The sequence below is a fragment of the Anguilla rostrata genome, chromosome 5 (genome assembly GCF_018555375.3).
Source record: "Anguilla rostrata isolate EN2019 chromosome 5, ASM1855537v3, whole genome shotgun sequence".
NCBI lineage: Eukaryota > Metazoa > Chordata > Actinopteri > Anguilliformes > Anguillidae > Anguilla > Anguilla rostrata.
Window position 1 is genome coordinate 64,286,128 of NC_057937.1, and position 25,543 is coordinate 64,311,670.

Here is a 25,543-nt window from a genome sequence, read left to right on the forward strand (position 1 = left end):
CCCCAGGCAGTTTTGTGTCTCTGATTTGCTCCCAGGCTGACCTCGCAATAACTTCCAACCGAGTCGCTCACCCGTGTTGTCCGTTTGTAAACATAACATTTTGTACCGGCATCTTCTATCTTTGTAGACAGAAGTACGTTTCAAAACTGTACAGGATTATATTTCTGGTAGTAGCCTATGACCTGTAATGCATGTTACAGGTCATACTACCAGAGTCTTTTTCAAGGACTCTTAAGCTTATATTAAAGTTCCATCCGACTGCGATCTTCAACTTTAGGATGTAACACATGGCTGCGCTTCTTGTTACATAGAATCTTTCAACTACGGCTAACACAAAGTTCTAGTGTTAAATACCGGTGAAAGAATTCAGTTTTGAAGTTTGCAGATGACATCGAATGCTAGAACAACATTCACTGAAGATCCTCAAATTAAGTATAGGACAACACATTAACAGCTCTATGTCGCTACACTGCCACCTGCTGGTATAAACTGGTAACAAATATGTATACATAAATTTCATGTTAAGCGGAGCATTTTAATTACAGTGGAGTTTCTAGATCTTACAGAATTAATGCAGAGCACATTCACTGTAATTCCGAATTGGTGGCTATAATACTCATATTCTATGAAGTAAATATCAGCAAAATCTTCACCTACACGACCCAATCAAAAACTCGCATACGCATGCAAAATACCCATATCTTTTCACTCTGAAACATTTCCATTTTAATCAGCTAATCTGCCTGTGGCCTAGTGGGTAAGGTTACAGTCTTGGGAACACAGGGTCTTAGGTTCAAGCCCTGCTAGGAGCATGTTTTTTTAACCTGCTTTTACCCTCACTAATAATTGTCTACTACTTCTCAATTATTGCTTTTGCACCATATCTACCCGCCGTTCACCGAACGTATACACTGCATTATGACGTACCGTCTGCACGGTCAGTTATTAACCGGCTACAATATTGCAAACCCATATGGATTCAATGGGAGCTCTTCTGTGCTTACTGCCCTGTGTTCTTTAAAACCACGGACAGGTTTGCTAATGATATTTCACGCATTGCATAGCTATGTCATGGTGCTGCACTAACAAAGTCACAGACTGGTAAACCTCCGGTTGAAGGCTTGAATCCCGCCTCACCCTCAGGCAGATTATTTCCTCTTTTACACTAACATTTTCTTACGCTTTTATATTTTCTTTACCAAAACTCACTCACGGCCACCCATATGCATCTCATGACGGCAAATGTATTCCTTTTATTAAAAAGTTACACCAGTTCACCACTGTGCCATTTCTACTAACTACATTTCTTCACTTGGCTACCGCACAAAACCTTCTTATCAGCAAACGCCACGTTTCTACATTCATGTTATCTCCCCCTGTTCTCTATCTAGCCACATACAAACAATTACTATGTATGTATGTTCTGCAACTCCCCATTAAAACATTACTTTTAAAATCATGACTCACTCATAATTATAACTACTAGTACTGAACATGAGAAAAGCACATCAGTGCAATAGATTTCACAGGTTACTTAACCCTCCACTTTAACGGCTAATGTTTTATACCGACTTATATATACCATTCAACAAGGAAATTAAGCTCGCTCATGGTCACTTCATTTACTTCGCACTATAGTCTGTGATCATGTCAACCTTCACCTACATGCCCATTCTGCTAAAAACATATTGTTTCAACTACGCAATTTCATCCAAAATTAAATAAGATGTATTCCAAAGCAATGCTACCCAATATTTCCTCAATTCTTTCAAGTCACTTGGCCCTGTGTTTTGTAATCTTACCATTTTACAATGTCATGCAAACTTTGTGTCAGATCAGTGTCAAATATTTCGAATTGCCTCATGGAACACATTGACATTCATGTACAAAACTGCTGGTGCGTAACTACAGGAAGCATATTTCTCCAGAAAACATATGTTTATACTTGCTTCTGAACTGAATTTGAGTACATGTACAAGTTATTGTATATTTGCTACGTACAATAAACACTGCATGTAAAATACATATTGTACATACATACATAGAGAACTTCTTTATCCCCATGGGGACATTTCCCTCGCAGCATGTTACATTCACATTTACGAACACACACTTATACCAAGAAACGTACTATCATTCACGCAACAGAAAGGCTGGGCAGCAAAATACATACATACCAATACAACTTGGACATATACACGCCTATTCAATCAATCTTGACTGTGAGAAAGCCATCCACACATATGTTTGGCCTGTCCATGTAGTGCATGCTTATACACACAGGGCCAAGTGACTTGAAAGAATTGAGGAAATATTGGGTAGCATTGCTTTGGAATACATCTTATTTAATTTCGGTGAGGCAAGATAGCATATATTGTTTGTAGTATTGTACCTTGGCATCATCTTGATATCAATACTTTTAATGGCAGGCCTGGGCTGGTCTTGTATGTGTGAGTAACTTGGCATTTTTGTACATTGAAAACATGTTTTTTATGAATTATATACCTTGAAATGCGCTCAAACATTCTTATTCTTCAGTGAAAGTCTCAGTGCCATTACAGAAATGTGCGAGTTTTTTCCTTCAGGGGTTGATTCAGATATTGGGCAGCCACGGTCGAGTCCCCACAGAGCTTTACGCCGCTTTGCTTTCTGCTGTATAAGGTTTTCACACACAGACTGAGTGTTAAGTTTGTGAAGGGCGGCTCTTGGTGTGAATGTTTGTGGCTTGCCACTGTTCTGTTTAAAATATAAGGTCTTTTTTATAATTGAGAAAACCTCACTCGCTCTCTTTCCTCTCTCTCACACACACACACACACATACACAAAGGACCTGTTATGAGCTCAACAAAGTGTTTTTATCCTGAGTAGTGTACTTGTGAGCAGGGATCAGGAGTTTGTGGAGTTGTCAGGGGTGTGTCTGTGTGTGTTGGCCTCGGGTGTCAGGGGTGTGTCTGTGTGTGTTGGCCTCGGGTGTCAGGGGTCAGTCTGTGTGTGTTGGCCTCGGGTGTCAGGAGTGTGTCTGTGTGTGTTGGCCTCGGGTGTCAGGAGTGTGTCTGTGTGTGTTGGCCTCGGGTGTCAGGAGTGTGTCTGTGTGTGTTGGCCTTGGGTGTCAGGGGTCTGTCTGTGTGTGTTGGCCTCGGGTGTCAGGGGTCTGTCTGTGTGTGTTGGCCTCGGGTGTCAGGGGTCTGTCTGTGTGTGTTGGCCTCGGGTGCAGTTCGGAGTCTGTGTCTGTTGGCCTCGGGTGCAGTTTGGAGCAAAACCTGATGCTACATGTAATAATGAGAACACTGTGGCAGCCAGACATGGCTTTTCCATCTACAGCCAAATAAACACCAAACGGGAAGAGAAACGCTTGCTATAAATACCTCCACTGTTTTCTACCAGTACAGTACATTTGCTATACCGCACACTTCCGATAACATTACTCTCCCTCACCCTGACACTCTTCCATCATTCTCCTCCCTCACTTTCTCACCCTCATCTTTCCATGTTTTCACCTTCATCCTCTCATCATAGCTTTGGAGGTTAGCGCTGCACTATCTGCTGTGTCACACATAACAGCATCACGTCGTAAAAACATATGTGGGTCATTTATTTATTGTGTATCAAATGACAGACATTTTTACAGGTTAATGCTCTATTAACGAATTACCAAACTAAATGAAAATACAAAATCAGGCAGTACTGAAAACAGCAAGTAAAAATACATTAAAAAGCAAAAAACAAACAAAAAAAATCCAAAAAGAAACTAAACAGCCACAAAGCAGAAGAAAACTGGAGAATTGGGTTTGTACACCTGAGGGATGTGTAGAGCGTAGAGTAGGGAATTGGGTTTGTACACCTGAGGGATGTTGAGAGCGTAGAGTAGGGAATTGGGTTTGTACACCTGAGGGATGTTGAGAGCGTAGAGTAGGGAATTGGGTTTGTACACCGGAGGGATGTGTAGAGCGTAGAGTAGGGAATTGGGTTTGTACACCTGAGGGATGTTGAGAGCGTAGAGTAGGGAATTGGGTATATACATTGGAGCAATATGTAGAGTAGGAAATGGGGTATGTTCATTGGAGCGCCATGTAAAATAGGGGTGTAGTTTAGGTAAAGGGGTGTAGATTTGGTAAAGGCCTGTAGATTAGGTAAAGGGGTGTAGGGTTAGGTAAAGGGGTGTAGGTTAGATAAAGGGGTGTAGGGTTAGGTAAAGGGGTGTAGATTAGGTAAAGGGGTGTAGGTTAGATAAAGGGGTGTAGGTTAGGTAAAGGGGTGTAGGTTAGATAAAGGGGTGTAGGGTTAGGTAAAGGGGTGTAGATTAGGTAAAGGGGTATAGGTTAGGTAAAGGGGTGTAGGTTTGGTAAAGGGGTGTAGATTAGGTAAAGGGGTGTAGGGTTAGGTAAAGGGGTGTAGGTTAGGTAAAGGGGTGTAGAGTTAGGTGAAGGGGTGTAGGTTAGATAAAGGGGTGTAGGGTTAGGTAAAGGAGTGTAGGTTAGGTAAAGGGGTGTAGAGTTAGGTGAAGGGGTGTAGGTTAGATAAAGGGGTGTAGGGTTAGGTAAAGGAGTGTAGATTATGTAAAGGGGTTTAGGGTTAGGTAAAGTGGTTTAGGTTAGGTAAAGGGGTGTAGATTAGGTAAAGGGGTGTAGGTTAAGTAAAGGGGTGTAGGGTTAGGTAAAGTGGTTTAAGTTAGGTAAAGGGGTGTAGATTAGGTAAAGGGGTGTAGATTAGGTAAAGGGGTGTAGATTAGGTAAAGGGGTGTAGGTTAGATAAAGTGGTTTAGGTTAGGTAAAGGGGTGTACATTAGGTAAAGGGGTGTAGATTAGGTAAAGGGGTGTAGGGTTAGGTAAAGTAGTTTAGGTTAGGTAAAGGGGTGTAGATTAGGTAAAGCGGTGTATGTTAGGTAAAGGGGTGTACATTAGGGTTTAACGTTTTGGGGGTGTGAATTACAGAAACGGATCAGGGGGTGCACATTGTGGTTGATGATTTGGCTGTAGATCATGTTGAAAACTGCCTGGAGTCTAGGGGGTGTAAATTAGGTTTGTGAATAGTAGGAGGGAGTAGATCAGGGGGTGTAGATTATGATGGCGTAGATTAGGGAGGTGCAGACTGCCCAGGTGTAGATTTGGGTGCCATAGATTAGGGAGGTGTAGACTAGGTTTGAAAATTAGGGTGGTTTAGAATAGGGGGTGTTGATTAGGGTGGTGTAGATTAGGAGAAAGTAGAATAGGGTGGTATAGATTATAGAATCGTAGATTGAGGGAGTAGATGAGGGTGGGTGCAGATTAGTTAATTGTTGGTTAGGATGGTTTAGATTAGGGTGGTTGTAGATTAGGGGGGTTTAGATTAGGGTGGTGTAGATTTGTTGTAGATAGTGTGGTTTAGATTAAGGTTGTGTAGATTAGGGTGGGTGTAGATTAGGATGTTTTAGATTAGGGTGGATGTAGATTGGAGTGGTTTAGATTAGGTGGGTGTAGATTAGATTGTTGTAGATTACGGTGGTTTAGATTAGGTCTGGGTAGATTAGGGAGGTGTGCAGATCTACCTACAGGAACACATCACTGTGGAGGAGGGGCTGAGTCATGCTGCCCACTGAACTCAGACGCTGGGAGTGTGCCCCCCGCTGGTCACACGCAAAACTGCGACTGAAATTCATGTAGATCTGAAACAAATAAAAACAATTAAGTGTGAAGCTAAAAGGGCAAAAGGAAAGACCAGCAGTACAGTACAAGTTAATAACTACTACAGACATTTTATAACTAATAGAGACCAGTACACACATATTTAATATCAATTCCTGTACAATACACGTTTAGTAACTCATAAAGAAATGTAAATACATTTTTTTTCTTCCCCCTTTCCTCCCAACTTGGAATGGCCAGATGTATATCAGTGCTGATATCTGGACTCCCTGCTAATGAAAGTGCAGACAGGCACCACTCTCCACCCATATGTCAGGTTTGCACAAAGATGAGCTGGAGAAAGACATTTCACTGGCAGCTCAACAGGTGGACGTGCATATGCCTGACTGAGCAGTGGGGTCACTGCCGAAAATGGGTCCCTATGACTGAGCCCCCCACCCCTGAATGAGGCTCCTGGCTGAGCCCTCCACCCCCGGGTGAAGCGGCTGGCGGATCTGTCTCACCCTCTGGGGCTGCCAAACACAGCTGGCCCCCAGGACTGTGGGGCTCATTTATGCACAACAAGAACCTGAACAGAGCTTTATCTGTGTGAGCCACCCAGCAGCCCGCAAATCAACGGAATTACTCATGAAGAAGCGCACATACATGCTTAGCGCTGTCCGCAAGCTGCCCTTCCAGATTCTCCACAATCTTCCGGAAGGACGGCCTCTTCAAAGGGTCTGCATCCCAGCAGCACCTCATCACCTCATACCTGTACAGGGGATTCACCTGGATCAGACTCAAACACAAACACAAACACATACACAAGTCTCTCTCTCTCTCTCTCTCTCTCTCTCTCTCACACACACACACACACACACACACTCACTCACTCACACACTCACTCACTCACACACACACACACACACGCACATACACACGCACTCTCTCTCTCACACACACAAACACACACTCACTCAATCACACACTCACACGTACACACACACACACATACACACAGATACTACACACACACATTCACACTATCTCTCTCTCACACACACACACACACACAGATGCTGCACACACACTCACACACACTCACACAGATGCTGCACACACAGATACTACACACACACTCACACACATATACTGCGCACAAACACACACTCACACTATCTCTCTCACACACACACACACGCTCACACACAGATACTACACACACACACACACACACACCCACTCACACACAGATACTACACACACACACACACACTCACACACAGATTCTGCACACACACACACTGACATGTGGCCGGGTGCGAATTCTGGTTCTCTCATTCTGTATCCCTCTCTGATTCTCTTGTAGAACAGTGAGCTCACAGGCATTCCGGGGTACGGGCTGCTGCCTGAAATAAGAGAGACACACAAAATACAACACAGTCAATGCACAGTCACAACACAGTCAATGCATAGTCACAACACAGTCAATGCACAGTCACAGCGCAGTCAACACACAGCCAACACACAGTCCCAACACAGTCAATCCACAGTCACAACACAGTCAACACACAGCCAACAAACAGTCACAACACAGTCAACACACAGCCAATACACAGCCAACACACAGTCACAACACAATCAGCGCAGTCACAACACACAGTCACAACACAGTAAACACACAGCCAACATACAGTAACAACACAGTCAGCACACATTCACAACATAGTCACAATACAGTCAACACATTGTCAAAACACAACCAACACACAGTCACAACACAGTCAAAGCACAGTCACAACACAGTCAGCACACAGTCACAACACAGCCAACACAGTCAACACACAGTCACAACACAGTCAAAATACAGCGCACAGTCACAACACACAGTCACAACACAGTCAACACACCGTCAGCGCACAGTCACAACACAGCCAACACAGTTACAACACAGTCAGCACACAGTCACAACAAGCCAACACACTGTCAAAACACAGTCACAACACAGTCTCAAAACAGTCACAACACAGCCACAACACAGTCAACACAGCCTGCACACAACCAATACACAGCTGCAACACAGCCAACATACAGTCACAACACAGCCAACACACAGCATACACAGTCAACACTCAGCGCACACCAACTCATATATACCAATCACACGTAATACAGATGCAGCACAGGCACTCTCACCCAGAGAGAAGATCTCCCACAGCAGAATGCCATAGGACCAGACGTCGCTCTCCAGTGTGTACACACACTCAAAGATGCTCTCCGGAGACATCCACTTCACAGGAAGTCGTGCCTGGACAGGAAATGCATCATCACCAAACAGCTGACCCAAACAGGACATCATCACACTCAGTTGACTCAGCGCCCCCTTAGTAAAATGTATAAAACTCAGCCTTCATAGTACTGTCATACTCACATTGCCTTTAACCACATAGTTGGAATCGCTGGTGATATCTCTGGCCAGACCAAAGTCACAGATCTTAGCCACACGCCCCTGAGTGAGGAGAATGTTCCGGGCTGCCAGATCTCTATGGATACACTAAAACACAGAACACACTAAAACACAGAACACATTAAAACACAGAACACACTAAAACACAGAACACATTAAAACACAGAACACATTAAAACACAGAACACATTAAAACACAGAACATACTAAAACACAAAACACATTAAAACACAGAACATGCTAAAACACAGAACACATTAAAACAGAACACACTAAAACATAGAACATGCTAAAACATAGAACACACTAAAACAGAACACATTAAAACAGAACACACTAAAACACAGAACACATTAAAAGAGAACATGCGAAAATACAGTACACACTAAAACACAGAACAAACTAAAACAGAACACACTAAAAAAACAGAACATGCTAACAGGGCATAAAATGAGACGCATAATATGTGTGTGTGTGTGTGTGTGTGTGTGTGTGCGTGTGCGTGGACATGCGTGTGTGTGTGCATGTGTGTGTGTGTGAGTGTGTGTGTGTGTGTGCGTGCCTGTGTGTGTGTGCGTGTGCATGAGTGTGTGTGTAAAAGCATTCTTACATTCCTGGATGCTAGGAAGTCCATGCCTTTTGCCACTTGATAAGAGAAGCTTAAGAGATCCTCCATCTGCAGGGACACTGGCTCCACATGGCTGCCTTCACCTTCGCCACAACCTATAGAGAAAGAACACAGTATTATGTGCCTGGAGAAAGGACACAGTATTACCCACAATTCCCTGCTGTGCCTGGAGAAAGGACACAGTATTACCCACAATTCCCTGCTGTGCCTGGAGAAGTGCACACGTTTAAAACAGCAAAATTTCCCTCATAGCTCACTGGGTAGCACATTTGCTTTTGGAACAGTGACAGTGACAGACCCAAGTTACCTGAGACAATTTAGGAAAGACTGGGTAGCTTTGCTTTGGAATATGGCTTGTTTAATTTATGTGAGGTAAGATAGCCAGTGTGGTTTCTTGTACAGTAACTTGACATAATTTTGATATAAATGCTTTTAATGACTTGCTCAACGTACATATTTCTATACGTTTGTAAACATGTTTTTCCATCAGATTTAAATATAACTGAAACAGAGACAGGCAGCAGGGGAAAGACAATCTGCAACTGCAAGTACAGGAGTGTAAAAACTGAGTGCAAATGGTGTGGTATAAATGTGCAGTGTAAATTATGGTTTCTTACCATGCTGGTTGCTCTGTGGAGAAGTGAAAGGACTGGATGGTCTCATGGTCATGTAGCCATTCCTGCTGCTGTCTCTGAGAAACAAACACATTTGTGACCAATCACAACACAGACACCACCTACCGCAACCAATCACAACACAGACACCACAGGCTGTGACCAATCACAACACAGACACCACAGGCTGTGACCAATCACAATGCAGACACCACAGGCTGCGACTAAGCACAAAACAGACACAACTGGCTGAAGATTTGCTGTGATAGATGCCTCCTTACTCTCCACCAGGCTGGCCAGTGGAGGATGGGCTCCCCCTCTGTAGCGGGATTCCTCTCGAGACTTCCTCCCATTGGGAGTTTTTTTTGCCACAATTTGAGTGTTTCTCCCCACTGAAGAGTTTTTACCTCACTTGTTTTGACTATTCAGGCTCAGGTTGTGAGGTGTTTCCCTCCAACAGTTTTTCTGTTTTTCTGTAAACCGTCTGTTACCGTCCTCAGTAAAAAAGCGCCATAAAAAATAAACTGCATTGAACTGAATCAATCGAAAAACGACCACTAAATGGTAAATAATGGTAAATGGACTGCATTTATATAGCGCTTTTATCCAAAGCGCTTTACAATTGATGCCTCTCGTTCACCAGAGCAGTTGGGGGTTAGGGGTTAGGTGTCTTGCTCAAGGACACTTCGACACGCCCAGGGCAGGGTTTGACCCGGCAACCCTCCGACTGCCAGACAATCGGTCTTACCTCCTGAGCTATGTCGCCCCACACTATGAACTTTGACTAATCACAATGCAATCACCTTAGGCTGAGACCAATAAGCTCTACAAGCTGGGATGTCCTTTTTAGCCTCTGCTCTGGCAGTGCATTTAAAAACCAATCATCATTTCAACATGAAAAGCATCCTCAGATAACTGTGTGTGAGTGGTGTGTGTGCCTGTTGTTTGTCTCACCCAGCTAGCTCTTTGAAGGCAGAGATGTTCTTGTAAAAGTCATTTTCCAGCTCACAGCTCAGGAAAGCCTCACGGTTTTGCCTCAGAAAGTTTAAAAGGTCACCAAAGCAGCAATACTCTGTGATCACCAAAGTAGGACCTGCAGGAAAAAAGCACAGAAGTATCTCACACACAAATAAACACATGAACATGCACACACACACACAAGCACACATGCACACATGCATGCACACACACAAGCATACACACACACGCACGCACACACACACACATACACATAAACACATACACAGGCATGCATGCACAAACGCATGCACATGCATGCATATTTTAATTCTTTATTTAGGTCCACATTTATAAAATACATTATAAGGGCCCAAATATATATGTGTGTGTGTGTGTCTAGACGTGTGTGTGTGTGTGTGTGTGTGTGTGCATGTCTGCGTGTGTGTTTGCGTGTGAGAGTTTCTGTGTGTGTGTGAGAGAGTGTGTGTGTGTGTGTGCGTGTGTGGGTGTGTGTGTGTGTGTGTCTGCGCATGTGCGTGCCCACCATCATTTGCATGTGGATGCAGTTGCTGTCTTGAGGGGAGAGGAATTTGCATAATTTCTGAAATACCCTGAACTACACAGACAAAAAACCTGCAGAACAGCAAAAACCATCACAAGGTTCATGAGTCATTACCCCATCACCATAGTAACCCTCATCTAAAGACACACCTATTACCAGGGAAACACTTCTCTAAAGACACGCACATCACTATGGTAACACTCATTGGAAGACAGGCTCATCACCATAGTAACGCAAATCTTAAGACTGTTTCTCTCTTAAGTACAACTAATGGCCTGTAAAACCATGTGTGTGTGTGTGTGCGCGCGTGCATGCGTGTGTGTGTGTGTGTGTGTGTGTGTGTATGAGTGTGGGTGTGTGTGTGTGTGTGAGTGTGTGTGTGTGTGGGTGTGTATGTGTGTGAGTATGTGTGTGTGTGTGTGTATGTGTGTGTGAATGTGAGTGTGTGTGTGTGCACGCGTGCATGTGTGTTTGTGTGTGTGTGTGTGGGCGCGTGCATGCATGTGTGTGTGTGAGTGTGTGTGCGTGCGTGTGCGTGTGTGTGTGTGTGTGTACTCACCTCCCACAGTGCAGGCTCCCAGCAGGTTCACAATGTTCATGTGGTGCCCCAGGTAACTGAGCACCTTCAGCTCGGACATCAAGGCCTCCGTCTCTGTAACGTGCGCACTCGCTGTTACACACACACGCATGCACGCGCGCACACACACACACACACACACACACACACACACAACATTAGACATACATAAACATAACAAAACCATTTGTGTATACACTGTTAAAAGCAGTTATTTTGTATGAGTAGGTACTTATCCTCATAAGCACACAGACACATTTGAGCACCGACACATTACAGCACTGACACAGATACATTAGTGCACTGACACATTAGAGCACAGACACATTAAAGCACAGACACATTAGATCACTGACACATTAAAGCACTGACACATTACAGCACTGGCATTTTAGAGCACTGACACATTAAAGTACAGACACATTAAAGCACAGACACATTACAGCACAGACACATTAGAGAGAGCACAGACACATTACAGCACAAACACATTAGAACACTGACACATTAAAGCACAGACACATTACAGCACAGACACATTAAAGGACAGACACATTAGAGCACAGACACATTAGAGAGAGCACTGACACATTAAAGCACAGACACTTTAGAGCACAGACATATTAAAGCACAGACACATTATAGCACAGACACATTAAAGTACAGACACATTAAAGCACTGACACATTACAGCACAGACACATTACAACACAGACACATTAAAGCACAGACACATTACAGCACAGACACATTAAAGCACATACACATTAAAGCACAGACACATTATAGCAGACACATTACAGCACAGACACATTAAAGCACTGACACATTACAGCACAGACACATTAAAGCACAGACATATACATACAGGTAGTAGAATGGACAGCACTCACGTTTCAGCATTTTTACAGCAACTGTCATCACAGAGTCTGCTTTCAGCATGCCATAAGCTGTGGCCTCCACCACCCTCCCAAACGCTCCAGAGCCCAGAGTTTTCCCTTCAGAAACAACCACAGTGTTAATGTCCAGTGTTATCCTTCATAAACAAACACAGTGTTAATCTCCAGTGTTATCCTTCAGAAACAAACAGTGTTAATCTCCAGTGTTATCCTTCAGAAACAAAAAGTGTTAATCTCCCGTGTAATCCTTAAGAAAGTTCACTTGTGCCGGTTGGGTAGATTGTGGTTGGGGGTGGGGTGGGGGGGTTGGTCTCATCGTCCTCTCTGCTTCTGAACTACAGGAGGTTTCAGTGGTTGATAAAAGTTTGCAGTGCTTATCACAGTACAGAATGCTTATTGTGGAGGAGACAGAAGTGGAGTGCCTGGTGTATCTACAGTCTGCAGCAGAGCTTTCAGTGAAAAGAATGTACAGATCTATAGAACCTGTACGTGAAAAGTGTCCTGATGGGCCACTGCACAGTCAGATTCACCTTACTCTAGGTGTAAACTCTGCCTTTTTGTGTTTGCTTCAATAAAATGCTGAAACCGACTGACATAGACATATCACTTGCCAGCAGAGTTCTTAAAATAGGGCCCTGGGTGTTGGTGTTAAAACAGAGTGTCAAAACCATTGCACAATACCAAACCACCATCATGTAGTCACACCCTCAGCTTCATGTGAATGTTTTAAAAAGGGGAACTCTCTAACACATAGTTTGTCTGGTATAGAGTGACTCCACTTTCTGGACTTTATTAGGGGTTCAAGCAGCAAAGTTTGTTTTACAGTATCTTTAGACCACAAACCCCCAAATGCCTGTGTTGCAGCCCCACCCTTTTGGGCTCCACCTGGGTTCTCATTTTCCCCAGGTGTGAGAGCACAGCTGACTGCCCTGATGAGCAGGTATGTTCAGGCTGAATGGAAGCAAATCTCCGCAGCAATGCTCCAACATCTAGTATAAAGCCTTCCCTGAAGAGTGGAGGTTATTATAGCAGAAAGTGGTGGACCAACTTCATATTAATGCCCATAATTTTGGATGAGATGTTGGATGTCAAGCATCCACATACTTTTGGCCATGTAGTGTAATATCAAAAAACCCAGAAAGTGAACTATGCCTTCAAGAGAAGAAACTCACCAAAGCGTAGTTTATCACGGGGAAACTCCCATTTTGGGTCATAGGGGAGCTGGGTGGGGTCAATGTAAACATAATTGTTGCCATGGATACTCTCAATAACCTTCCACTGGATCTGGAATTTGGGCTTCTGAGATGAAGAGAGAAGAGGAGAAAGAGGAAGAACAAGTAAGAGGGATAGAGAAAGAATGGAGGGCAAAACTAAATCATGTGATTGCATGTGTAACAGCATAAAAGTGTGTTACCTGCAGGTGTGTGACAGTATAAAGGTGTGTTACCTGCAGGTACCTGTAGAACAGCACCACCAGGCACACACTCAGCAGAGCAGCGGCCAGAATAAATCCAGACAGTAATGGTGTGAACAGCTTATGAGGAACGGTACGTTCTGAAACATACACACACACACACACACACACACATATGCACAGGTGGGCTGTTAGCATTATAATAGTACATGTTGGACACACACTCACTCATCGTCAGCTCTTCAGACAAACACTAAGAAGATTACCTCCATTTAAATCTCAGCAAGCAGAGTTAGCAAAAACTAATCCCTGAAAAAAAAACTAATCCCTGAAATCTGCCCAAACATTCAGCAGTCAGATAAAGACATGCTGCCTCTGACACACTCTGAAACACTCTGAAGAGGAGAAAACACACCAGAGTCCCCCCAAAGGAAAACACACTGCCTGTGGAGCTGTGTGCTTCCACACTGATGTAAACTCAGAAGCAGTACTGACAGACAGCAGACTACAGCAGCACTGAATGAGCAGAATATAGCAGTACTGACAGAGACAGCAGAATACAGCAGCACTGACAGAAAGTAGAATATTGCAGTACTCACTTAGCAGAATACAGCAGCACTGACACACAATAGAATACAGGACTACTGACAGATGGGAGAATACAGAATTACTGACTGAGCAGAATACAGCAGTACTGCCAGACAGTAGAATAATGCAGTACTGACAGACATTTGCAATACTGACATAGCAGAATACAGCAGCACTGACACACAATAGAATATTGTAGTACTGACTGAGCTGAATACAGTAGCACTGACACACAGTAGAAAACAGGACTACTGACAGATGGGAGAATACAGAATTACTGACTGAGCAGAATACAGCAGCACTGCCACACTGTAGAATATTGCAGTACTGACAGACAGTAGAATACAGCAGCAATCACAGACAGTAGAATTCTGCAGTACTGACAAACAGAAGATTATATCAGTACTGACAGGCAGTATAATAGTCCAGTACTGACCGCCCACAGAGAAGAGTGTGTAGGCCTGCTCCCCCTCGGCGGTGGCCACACACTCCAGCGTGTGGAAGGCTCCTCGGCTGACGTTCACACGGCTCTCCACCGTCCTGCGGCCAAAGTCTGGGCTGGACACCGTCACCGTGGAAACGCCCTGCTCCTGAGTGGCGTTCTGCAGGTGAGAACACCTGTGCAACATGCGCAGAAAGAGGACTGTGTGAGTGTGTGTGTGTGTCTGCACAGGGTGCGTGTGTGTGAGTGAGTGTGTGCAGGGTGAGTGTGTATGTGTGTGTGTGTGTGCAGGGTGTGTGTCCCTGTGTGTGTGTGTGTGTGTGTATGTGTGTGTGCAGGGTGTGTGTGTGTGTGAGTGTGTGCAGAGTGAGTGTGTGTGTGAGTAGAAGGCACGTACCGTGTGTGAGGTGGTTGGCAGTAGTACCAGGTGATCTCAGGTGTGGGGTACCCTGCAGCTACACAGCGTACCTGCCCATTAATGGGCCCATCCCGAGATATGATTTCAGGTTTACCTGCAGGGAGAGAAACATAGTGCATTGCCTCTCTGCAGAAACACACACTCACACACACACACTCACATACACACACACACACACACTCATACACACTCACATACACTCACACACACACACACATGCACACTCACACACACACTCATACACACTCTTACATACTCATAAACACATGCACACTCACACATACACTCATACACACTCATACACACACATGCACACTCACACATACACTCATACACACTCATACACACACATGCACAGTCACACATACACTCATACACACATTCATACACACACATGCACATGCACACACACACCCTGCACACGCGCACACACACACACACATACCCACATGTACAAGCAGGAATGTGAGGTAAAAATTCCCCAGTGGGGAGAAAACCACTCAAATGATGGTGAGAATAAATCTGAGAGCAACCCAGGTCCGCTGGCCAGCCCGGGGTAAAGTAGGGGTAGAATGGATGGTAACAGAAATGTAATGAGGCATGGCACAGGAGGTAAGACCGATTGTCTGGCAGTCGGAGGGTTGCCGGTTCAAACCCCGCCCTGGGCATGTCGAAGTGTCCTTGAGCAAGACACCTAACTCCTAACTGCTCTGGCGAATGAGAGGCATCAATTGTAAAGCGCTTTGGATAAAAGCGCTATATAAATGCAGTCCATTTACCATTTACCATCTATCACAGCAAATATTCAAATCGGTTGAACAGATTACAGTCTGAGGTATTAAACTAGCGGGCAAGTTGGAAACCCAAATGAAGAGATGTATAACATGCAGTTCAGAGGGGCAGGGTGATGCAGCTGGGGCTCCAGGTAGCGTGAAGACGTAGGCTTGACCCAGGGGATAGACACACCTGTAGGGGTCCCGATGCGCATGAACACTGAGATTACCATTTATCTGGCCCGGAACACTAATAATAAAAACGCTCTCAAACACAGGGTGGAAAGCCACAGATCAAAAATACCACAAACCAGACAGCATAGAAAGTCACAAGCAAAAGGCCCCAGGCTCCAACTCCCAACAGTTTCTCATGAGAAGGTCCCCTCAGGCCTGGGAGCACGGCCTCTTTATAAGGCCCACTGATCAGGCAATGGGTAGCAACTGAGATAACTGGAATGAGCTTCAGCTGTTACCTTGCCTGTGTGTAGGGCCACCACTCTGCACCTAGGGGCCAGTGTCCCATCTCCCTTCCTGGGACCACAACACACACACACACATACACACACACAAATGCACACACACACACACAAATACAAATGCACACACACACATACACACATACAAATGCACACACACACACACACACACACACATACAAATGCACACACACACACACACACATATACAAATGCACACACACACACACACACACACATATGCAAATGCACACTCACACACACACACACACATACAAATGCACTCACACACACACACATATACAAATGCACACACACACACATACTAATCTTAGGGTTGTAGCTAGGTAAGCTGTTTATCTTAGTTGACTTGTAGGCACTAGTACAATAGGTATTGCTTGTTTTATTTGCATAGACTGCTTTGTTGCTGTTTTTTGTTGTGTTAATCAGATTAACCTACAGGGTCCAAGTTAAACTACGCGGTCGTTCCCTGCACTTGGAACTGTAGGGTTTTCAACACACTTGTTCCTGGTCTTGGTTATACACTTTGTTGTACATCACTCTGGATAAGAGCGTCTGCCAAATGCCTGTAATGTAATGTAATGTAACATACAAATGCACACACACACACACACACACACACACACACACACAGGCAGAATCCAGAATACAGCCTGTCATACGTACTGATCACATGGATGGCGAACGATCGGGTGGCCAGTGCCTCTGTGCTTTGGGCGCTGAAGGTGTAAACTCCTCTTTCTGAGGCTTTGATCCTCACCAGCCGAAGCTCACTGACGGACCTGCAGAAACATATCAGAAAGTACAGGGCTGATAAACACATACACACACACACACCCTGCACACACACACACACAATCACACTCTCACACACACACACTCATACACACACACACATACACTCACTCACACACACTCACACTCACACATACACGCTCACACATGCACACACACACGCACACTTGCACAGACACGCACACTCACACACACACACATGCACACACACACTCACTCATACACACACATGCGCACACACACAACTCATATATACACACATACACACTCACCCACACGCATGCAGCAAGCATTGCACATATACAAGCAAATACACACAAATAGATAGCCAGCCTTTGGTGCATATACACCCTATACCCTGGACCCTACACACACACCATACACCCTACGCACATACACCATACAACCAACACACATACACCCTACACCCTACATACATACAACCTATACCGCACACACATACACCATACAACCAACACACAATCACCCAAAACCCTAAACAAATGAACCCTACATTATACACACATACACCCTATGCGCATACACTTTTATTTTGCTCCCTGAATGACACATTAAATACCCCTCTACAGCCGGGCAAGTCATAATGCACCCCAGAAAGATACAGAGGAAGAGGGCAGGCGTGGGCTCACCTGTATCCCAGGTGTTCGGAGATGATGGTGTGGTCAGAGGTGTTTTGCAGGGCACCTCCCATGTAGCTCCAGGACAAAGTGTGGGGTCTTGGGTATGCCTGCAGCTGCACCCTCAGAGAAAGCGTTTCTCCCTCCCGGATGTGAACAGTGCTGTTCTCCATCTCTGTCAGGTTAATGAAGCCACTCTCTGCAAGCAAGCACAGCCAAGCATGACCCCAACCTTAACCCTAACCCTGAGCCCTAACCTTACGCCCAAGCCCCTGAACCCCAACCTCTAAACTACCGACCCATAACCCACACTTCAACCCTGACACAAAACATAAACCTGTAAATGACTGAGAGACTCCTTTCATACAAGGCAGGGCCTTTCCGAATACTCCCTTCGCATAGGGCCTGTAACATCTTCAGCGACTTCTTCCAGGGCTCCAGATTACTTTTTTAAATGGTGCTTATGGGGCCAAAACATTCACATGCTACTTATAAAAACAAAACTTCATACATTGTAAGCCCATCTGAAATACATCTCATTTGTATCTGGGCGGCCAGTTGAATGGCCCTGCCTTAAGGCCTCCCATGGCCATATGACCCCCATGAACCTCATGGCATTTCAGGGCGTGGCCTACCATGCACACGTAGCATGATGGAGGAGGTGGCCACGCCCACCTCATTCAGCGCCTGGCAGCGATACTGCCCAGCATCGGCAGCACGCACGGCGGGCACCGTCAGCACCAAGCTGTGGCGGAACCCTCTGCCATCCTGCAGCCGGTGGGACGAGGCCTCGCTTAGCAACGGTTGCTGTGGGAACAGGCGAAATAGCACAAAAAGACATGCAACATGACATACTAACACAGAATGGTGTTTCAAAACATGCAGTTCAGCATGCAGATCTGCGCATTACGGCCTCTTTAGAGCACATCAGCACACCTGTGCAGCAGGAAAGACTCCACCACCTGCAGGCTTCCAGGCACACCCATGCCACAGAGCCCCCTCCACACCAACACTGCCACAGCACACCAGGCAATATCAAAACAGCAAGCTTTATTCTTAAAATTCTGACTGCATGGAGCACATGAAAATAACGAAAACCAAATTAAAATTTGTTTTTGAGTTTGCAATTTGAGTTTGTTGAGTGGACTGATCGTGTATTTAAACTCCAGACTTATTGTGTCTCTGGGACAACAACAGCTGCCAGCAGATGTTCTACAACTCTGTACAGCCCAAACATTTCTGATAAAAGCCTAATGAATGAAGAGTCTGATTTCATTTTTTATCTGAGCCAGTCTTCACAGGTAATGAAGCAGCTGGTGCAGTTCCTCTGCTCTGGCTGAAGGGGGCGTAGTGGGCAAGCATCTCACCACGCCAGGGGGAAAGGTCCAATTCAGGTGGAAGTCATTGTTCACGTTGGTGGAACTGCACGTTACGTCAAACGTCTGGCCCTTGGTCAGAATAACCACCTCTTTTTCAGACAGGTGTATTATGGGAAGGTGTTGTGCCACTGAAATAAAAGATAATGATAAACCGTGTCGCCACCTCACCACTGTGTCTTTCCACAACACTGTTTCACACATTTAAACATCACATCCGGCTGCTGGCAGCACAAGACAAAAATCCCCTTTCCTACAGCTTTCTTTCTGTGGAGCACTGATGCATTCTGGGATATGACACATATAGGAAAAGGTGATGGTCCCTGATGCACTCTGTGATATGATGTATGTAGGAAAAGAGAAGGTCCTTGATGCACTCTGGGATATGATGTATGTAGGAAAAGGGGAAGATCCCTGATACACTCTGGGATATGATGTATGTAGGAAAAGGGGAAGGTCCCTGATGCATTCTGGGATATGACACGCAAGAGAATAGGGCAGGTCCCTCTCACCTGGGATCACAGTGATTTTGTACTGACTGGATCTGACTGCATCTCCTCCAAGTGTTCCGGTGCAGACATAGCAGCCCGCGTATGCTTCCTGCACATGTTCGATGGTTACACCTCGCTCCAGGCTGCTGTTGTAGATGAGGCCAGGAGGCAGGGCGTGCCCAGCACACGTCCGCAGTGCCAGGTTGGTCAGGGCGGGGTCTGTGGCCAGGCACGGCAGCACAGAGCTGCGGCCTGCTTTCATCACAATGTCTGGGATCAGCGGGCGCTGGAATGCACTGCCAATATCTGCCAGAGGAGAGAGAGGAAGCTCAGATGAAAATATAAACTGTAAAAAAATATTTACTGTAACTACTGTAAGATAAAATACAAAGAGAAGGTAGAGTTAGGGGTTAAGAGGGTAGGGGGTAGGGGTAGGGTTAGGGGAGTAGGGTTAGGGGATAAGGGATTAGGGTTAGGGTTAGGGGTTAAGGGGGTAGGGGGTAAAGATTAGGGGTTAAGAGGATAGGGTTAGGGGTTAAGGGGTTAGGGTTTTAAGGGGGTATGATTAGGGGATAAGGGGGTAGGGGGTAAGGATTAGGGCTTAGGGGTTAAGGGAGTAGGGATTATGGGTTAAGCGGTAAAGTAATGAGGGCACCTTTAACGTAGACGTAGATGCTGCTCTCCAGGCCCCTGTGGTTGGTGCAGGTGTAGAGGCCCATGTGCTGCGGCTGTGCAGAGGGGATGGAGACCAGCGCCAGGTCAGGCCCTTGCTTCGCCCCCGCCACCCTGCGCCACTTCGCACGGTTCGGCCAGCGCCACTCAACCCGCCCGTCATCCTCACAACGCAAGCTGATGGCCCCCCCTCTGTTCACCACCAGGTAAGGGCCACTGGGGGTGAGGACAGGCCTTGACACACCTGACACAACAAGGTAAATTACAGCTGTTACTCCACCTGTGAACCCACTGCCTCTTAAACAGGTAAACTCCACCTGAGCCCCACTGTATCTTAAACAGGTAAACTCTACCTGAAGCCCCAATCCCTCTTAAACAGGTAAACTCCACCTGGAGCCCCACTCCCTCTTAAACAGGCAAACTCCACCTGGAGCCCAACTGCCTCTTAAACAGGTAAACTCCACCTGGAGCCCCACTGCCTCTTAAACAGGTAAACTCCACCTGGAGCCCCACTGTATCTTAAACAAGTGAACTCCACCTGAGCCCCACTGTATCTTAAACAGGTAAACTCCACCTGGAGCCCCACTCCCTCTTAAACAGGTAAACTCCACCTGGAGCCCCACTCCCTCTTAAACAGGCAAACTCCACCTGGAGCCCAACTGCCTCTTAAACAGGTAAACTCCACCTGGAGCCCCACTGCCTCTTAAACAGGTAAACTCCACCTGGAGCCCAACTGCCTCTTAAACAGGTAAACTCCACCTGGAGCCCCACTGTCTCTTAAACATGTAAACTCCACCTGGAGCCCCACTGCCTCTTAAACAAGTAAACTCCACCTGGAGCCCCACTCCATCTTAAACAGGTAAACTCCACCTGGAGCCCCACTGCCTCTCAAACAAGTAAACTCCACCTGGAGCCTCACTGCTTTTTAAACAGGTAAACTCCACCTGGAGCCCCACTGCTTTTTAAACAGGTAAACTCCACCTGGAGCCTCACTGGTTCTTAAACAGGTACTGTTCCCTGTAGAGTCATTTTATAGACAACACCCAACAGAATATCTGCCTCACAGTCACACCCCCTGGGGTCATGCAAAACCTGGGAAAAAAGCTGTCTATTAAGATGAAAATATCCTTCTGAAGTTGCTATTACTTCTTCAGTAACACAGGAAGGCCAAAAATGCACTTCATGAAGTATATATTAAAGCACAGTATTTATGCATTATTATGACTGTGCTCACGCCTAGATCAAGTGGTGTTCTGTGATGCTGGGTCTTAAATAAGGCCTGTTTAAAAAACACCACAGACAACAATGCAGCATTGGCCAGCCTCCAATAATATAATGGTACCAAAGCGTTGTGCAAAAACATCAGCAAGGAATCAAATAATAAGCCATAAGCCATATTGACGAAAAAGGAACAAACGCATATGTAGTAATTATGTATTGAACAGTCCCAAATGCATTTCAGAGCAAAGAGCATTTGAGTCACAGCAATGTCATTAGGAGACGGAGAGCACGCTGATCTGCTTGGTTTCACACTGACTCCAGCCAGCGAGCGCGAGGTGTTTATACAAATAAACATGAAACTACGAAACAGAAGCGTATTACAGCACATTAGGGGTTAGGGAGAGTGACTAGAAAAACAAGATTGTAACGACAGTAAAGAGGCGCCTAAATTAACTAATAAATTGGCATGTGAAATTGAATAATTAAACTCTCTCTCTCTCTCTCTCTCTCTCTCTCTCTCTCAGAACAGCACCAATAAGTGAATAAATAATTGAAATCCGCCAAGCGGACACACATGGCGCCCCAACACCTGTAGCGTTCAGTAAAACTATCGAATTTCTTTTGAAGATTTGCTTAGTCGTTGCGCAACGCTACTGCTTAGACTACGGTTATGCAAATTGTTCTAAGAGACAGCCGCTATAGCGGAGGGCGTACTGACGTGTGTCAGCATAGCATGGGTTATTAGGCTTTCCCTGTGTGCCAACACGTTGACATAAATGCCATACGAATCATCTCTGATACACTTAGCGGTGTTGCTTTTCCAGAGGAATATTCCGTTATTGGCATCATCTTACACGCAAGCGGTCTTTGTATGAGTAATGGCTCAGCGCGCGTATGAATTATTAACAGTGTTAACCAACACATAGGTGGGAAAGTAAAGTACAGAAATAACAAGCTGTAATCAATCTCTCCATAGTATTACTGCTTTTCAACTGAATTCAGTTTATAAAATATGATCGGACCACTGTTTTCTTTTTACGTACATTTATTTTCAGATAAATAGCCTAATAGCCCCCGATGAAATATAAATATTCCGATAAATAATTCCTATGCGACACCAAAACGAACACTGTGCTCTGAAGTAATGTTTGTCCTACCTGGTTTGAGAGTAAACAGAAAAAGCGCTGTAAACAGAAGCCAGCTAAATTCCATCATTAATACGCCATTCGCTACGATGAATCTGCGTTCTTCTGCGCCCTACAGTGTGCCTGCGCGCGCGTTAGTGCGTGTTACAGTGCGGTTCCTTTAATACCACTGTTCAGCACAATAACGAAGCGCTGACTAAATGTATTTGAATATTTTAAAGGGGCAGGGCTACGACGAGGCAGCTACCTGCGCATAATCTAAGGACAACGAGTAACGTTAAAAAGTTCGCCCTGAAATTAAGAGCATCTCTGACTGAAACATTGTTTGAATGTTGTGTAGTATTTTCTTACTTTCTTAATGCCTTGACAACGTAACCTCGGGGTTTTCACGATGCACCCAATTTTTAGGCGTCCCATGTCTAATAGGCATAATACATTTCTTATATATTATTCTACATTATTATCAGTATATTCTAGATTAATTTACATCTCTCTTTAATATAAATCGTGGTTAAAATTGTCCCACAGAACTCGGTTTCATTAGACAGTTGGTCACACTGCTCATCGTGAGGGCGTTTGCAGAAGACCAACTACTTTAACGTGAGAACAGTTGCTATCGTGAGTAGGTGCACGTCTTTTTTTGCTGAAGTGCTTTGCCAGTGTTAAACCAACACTGACGGGAAATTAACCGCTGAAGTACAACGTCGTACTGAGTCTGCGCAAATTCTGACCAAAACTCACCACAGACAGCACCAGCCTTCATCTGCGATTAGTACATTTCCTCCCTGAACGCTTGACGTGGTGTGCCCTTAATTACTGTGTAGAGGAACAGATAATGGCTTTGATACTATTTTTGTTAGGAGCATTTTACGTACTGGATCTGCCACGCTGTAAAACGCATATCCGATGTTGACACAACTACCTACATCAAAATTCATTAGGATGTAAATTCATTCTGAATTTACATCCTAAATATAGATGTTTCTGAATGAACAATATGGTGTCTGTTTCTGAGCCTCTTCACATATATTGTATTGTATTTTAAAAACAGCGGCACTGTAAATCTTCCTGGAGTGTTTAAGCTGTTGGGATGGCTGCTGTTTTGCTGGGTTATCTGATCATTTCTTTACACGTCTGCCTCCAGGCTGGCTGCTTTGAATAGAAAATTAAAATGATTGCTGTATCATATAGACCCCCACCTTTGTGCAGCTGTAACACTGCCAACATTGTGTGAAATTGTGTCAAACTGTGAGTGTGTGTGTGTGAGAGAGAGAGAGAGAGAGAGATAAATTGTGTGTATATGAATGTGTTTGTGTCAAATTGTGAATTATGCGTTCAGATACAGTGTACATATATGTGTGGAATGACAAGACTTTGAATACATAAACACATACATATTTTAGAAAACTAAGTCAAACGGTATACAATAAATAAATAAAATATCAACTATACTGGACCCTGCTGCCAAAATCTGCATCACTCACTCAAGAACAGGAATCAGATCTAATTAAACAGGTGGTTCACTTTGTGGGTGCTATGGAGACTGCAGCTTGTTCAGGGTGGGGATGTGGGGGATGTGTTTTTAGCCAGCTGTTGCACACAAAATATATAACGAGTGTATCTGTATTAGGTGTGATATTGCTGATTGTGTTTATTTTATTAGCAGTGTTGTGTTGGTTGTGTTAATTGGGATAGAAATGAGGATGGACTAGACCAGATCCCTAGCCAGGCTGTGATTGGTGTTTGTAAAGTAAGGACTGGATCAGATCCCTAGCCGGGCTGTGATTGGTGTTTGTAAAGTAAGGACTGGATCAGATCCCTAGCCGGGCTGTGATTGGTGTTTGTAAAGTAAGGACTGGATCAGATCCCCCGCCGGGCTGTGATTGGTGTTTGTAAAGTAAGGACTGGATCAGATCCCTAGCCGGGCTGTCCTTGTGAGGGTCTGCAGGCAGGCACCACTCTAATGTGAGCTCATACTGTAGGAATGACACTGATGCCCAAATGCCTTATTGATTTTTTTGATGCTGACTCACTGTTAGACATAGTCTGGCTAAAAGCCAGGAGACTCAGTCAGCTATCTTCACAAAAATAACCCTCTTCATTCTCTCATTACTGGAATTACACATAAAAATGTTCAGTATTAATTCAGTAGAGTAGGTATCATGTGTTGCTCATTGTGTGCATGTAGATGGGCATGGCATGTAGGCTGTACATATTTATAGGTGTGCGGCATGTATGCTATTCATATTTAAAGGCTAATGGTGTGTGGGTGGTACATATTTAAAAGAGAATGGCTTGTCGCTGATACATATTTCATGGGCATGGTCTCTTGGTGGTACATATTTAAAGGGGTGTGGCCTGTACATACTACATATTTAAAGGGGATGTAAGTGGTACAGATTCAGAGTCACTGCTTTAAATACACAGATGGTAGGATTACTGTGCTCTCCTGCAGCCAGGAAAGAACTCTAAGCCATGAGTGGTTTGCTGACTCAGCACACTGCTCAGATGCTCTGGGTCATTATTAAAAGCTGAAGCTTGGTGTGTGATGTCATTTCTCTGTTCTGCACTGACCCACCCACAGCAGAAGGCTCAGATAGACCCCTCAACCCCCACAGCTTCCATGCAAATGTGCTTTTAGAAATTCATTTTATTTTAACGGCTGACTGTGCAGATTACATCATCATTAATGTGACTGAGAAACCCACAGCCAATGATTTAGTCATGGATGTTTCCTTGATTAGGCTCACAGGCTTAATCTCTTTA

General features: G+C 44.8%; 1 protein-coding gene across 3 annotated transcripts; it reads right to left on the reverse strand.

Moving 5' to 3' along the window:
* Positions 1-3,581: 3,581 nt before the first annotated feature.
* On the reverse strand, positions 3,582-22,962 carry kitb (KIT proto-oncogene, receptor tyrosine kinase b). Of its 3 annotated transcripts, none has more exons than XM_064337854.1 (21): positions 22,790-22,961; positions 20,395-20,655; positions 19,761-20,045; positions 19,240-19,379; positions 18,508-18,679; positions 17,885-18,071; positions 17,106-17,221; positions 15,149-15,263; positions 14,746-14,927; positions 13,755-13,861; positions 13,480-13,606; positions 12,302-12,406; positions 11,391-11,501; positions 10,264-10,402; positions 9,313-9,380; positions 8,678-8,790; positions 8,032-8,154; positions 7,797-7,908; positions 6,910-7,009; positions 6,267-6,372; positions 3,582-5,641 (listed from the first exon to the last, which is right to left on the reverse strand). In XM_064337854.1, the coding sequence occupies exons 1-21, from the start codon at positions 22,845-22,847 to the stop codon at positions 5,525-5,527; spliced, it is 2,844 nt and encodes a 947-aa protein (XP_064193924.1). In that variant the 5' UTR covers positions 22,848-22,961; the 3' UTR covers positions 3,582-5,524. The 3 variants fall into 3 exon arrangements, with proteins under 3 accessions (XP_064193924.1, XP_064193923.1, XP_064193925.1); XM_064337853.1 differs by having other exon boundaries at positions 9,313-9,386; XM_064337855.1 differs by lacking the exons at positions 3,582-5,641; positions 6,267-6,372 and adding an exon at positions 6,395-6,779 and having other exon boundaries at positions 6,850-7,009; positions 9,313-9,386; positions 22,790-22,962.
* Between the last annotated feature and the right edge of the window lie 2,581 nt (positions 22,963-25,543).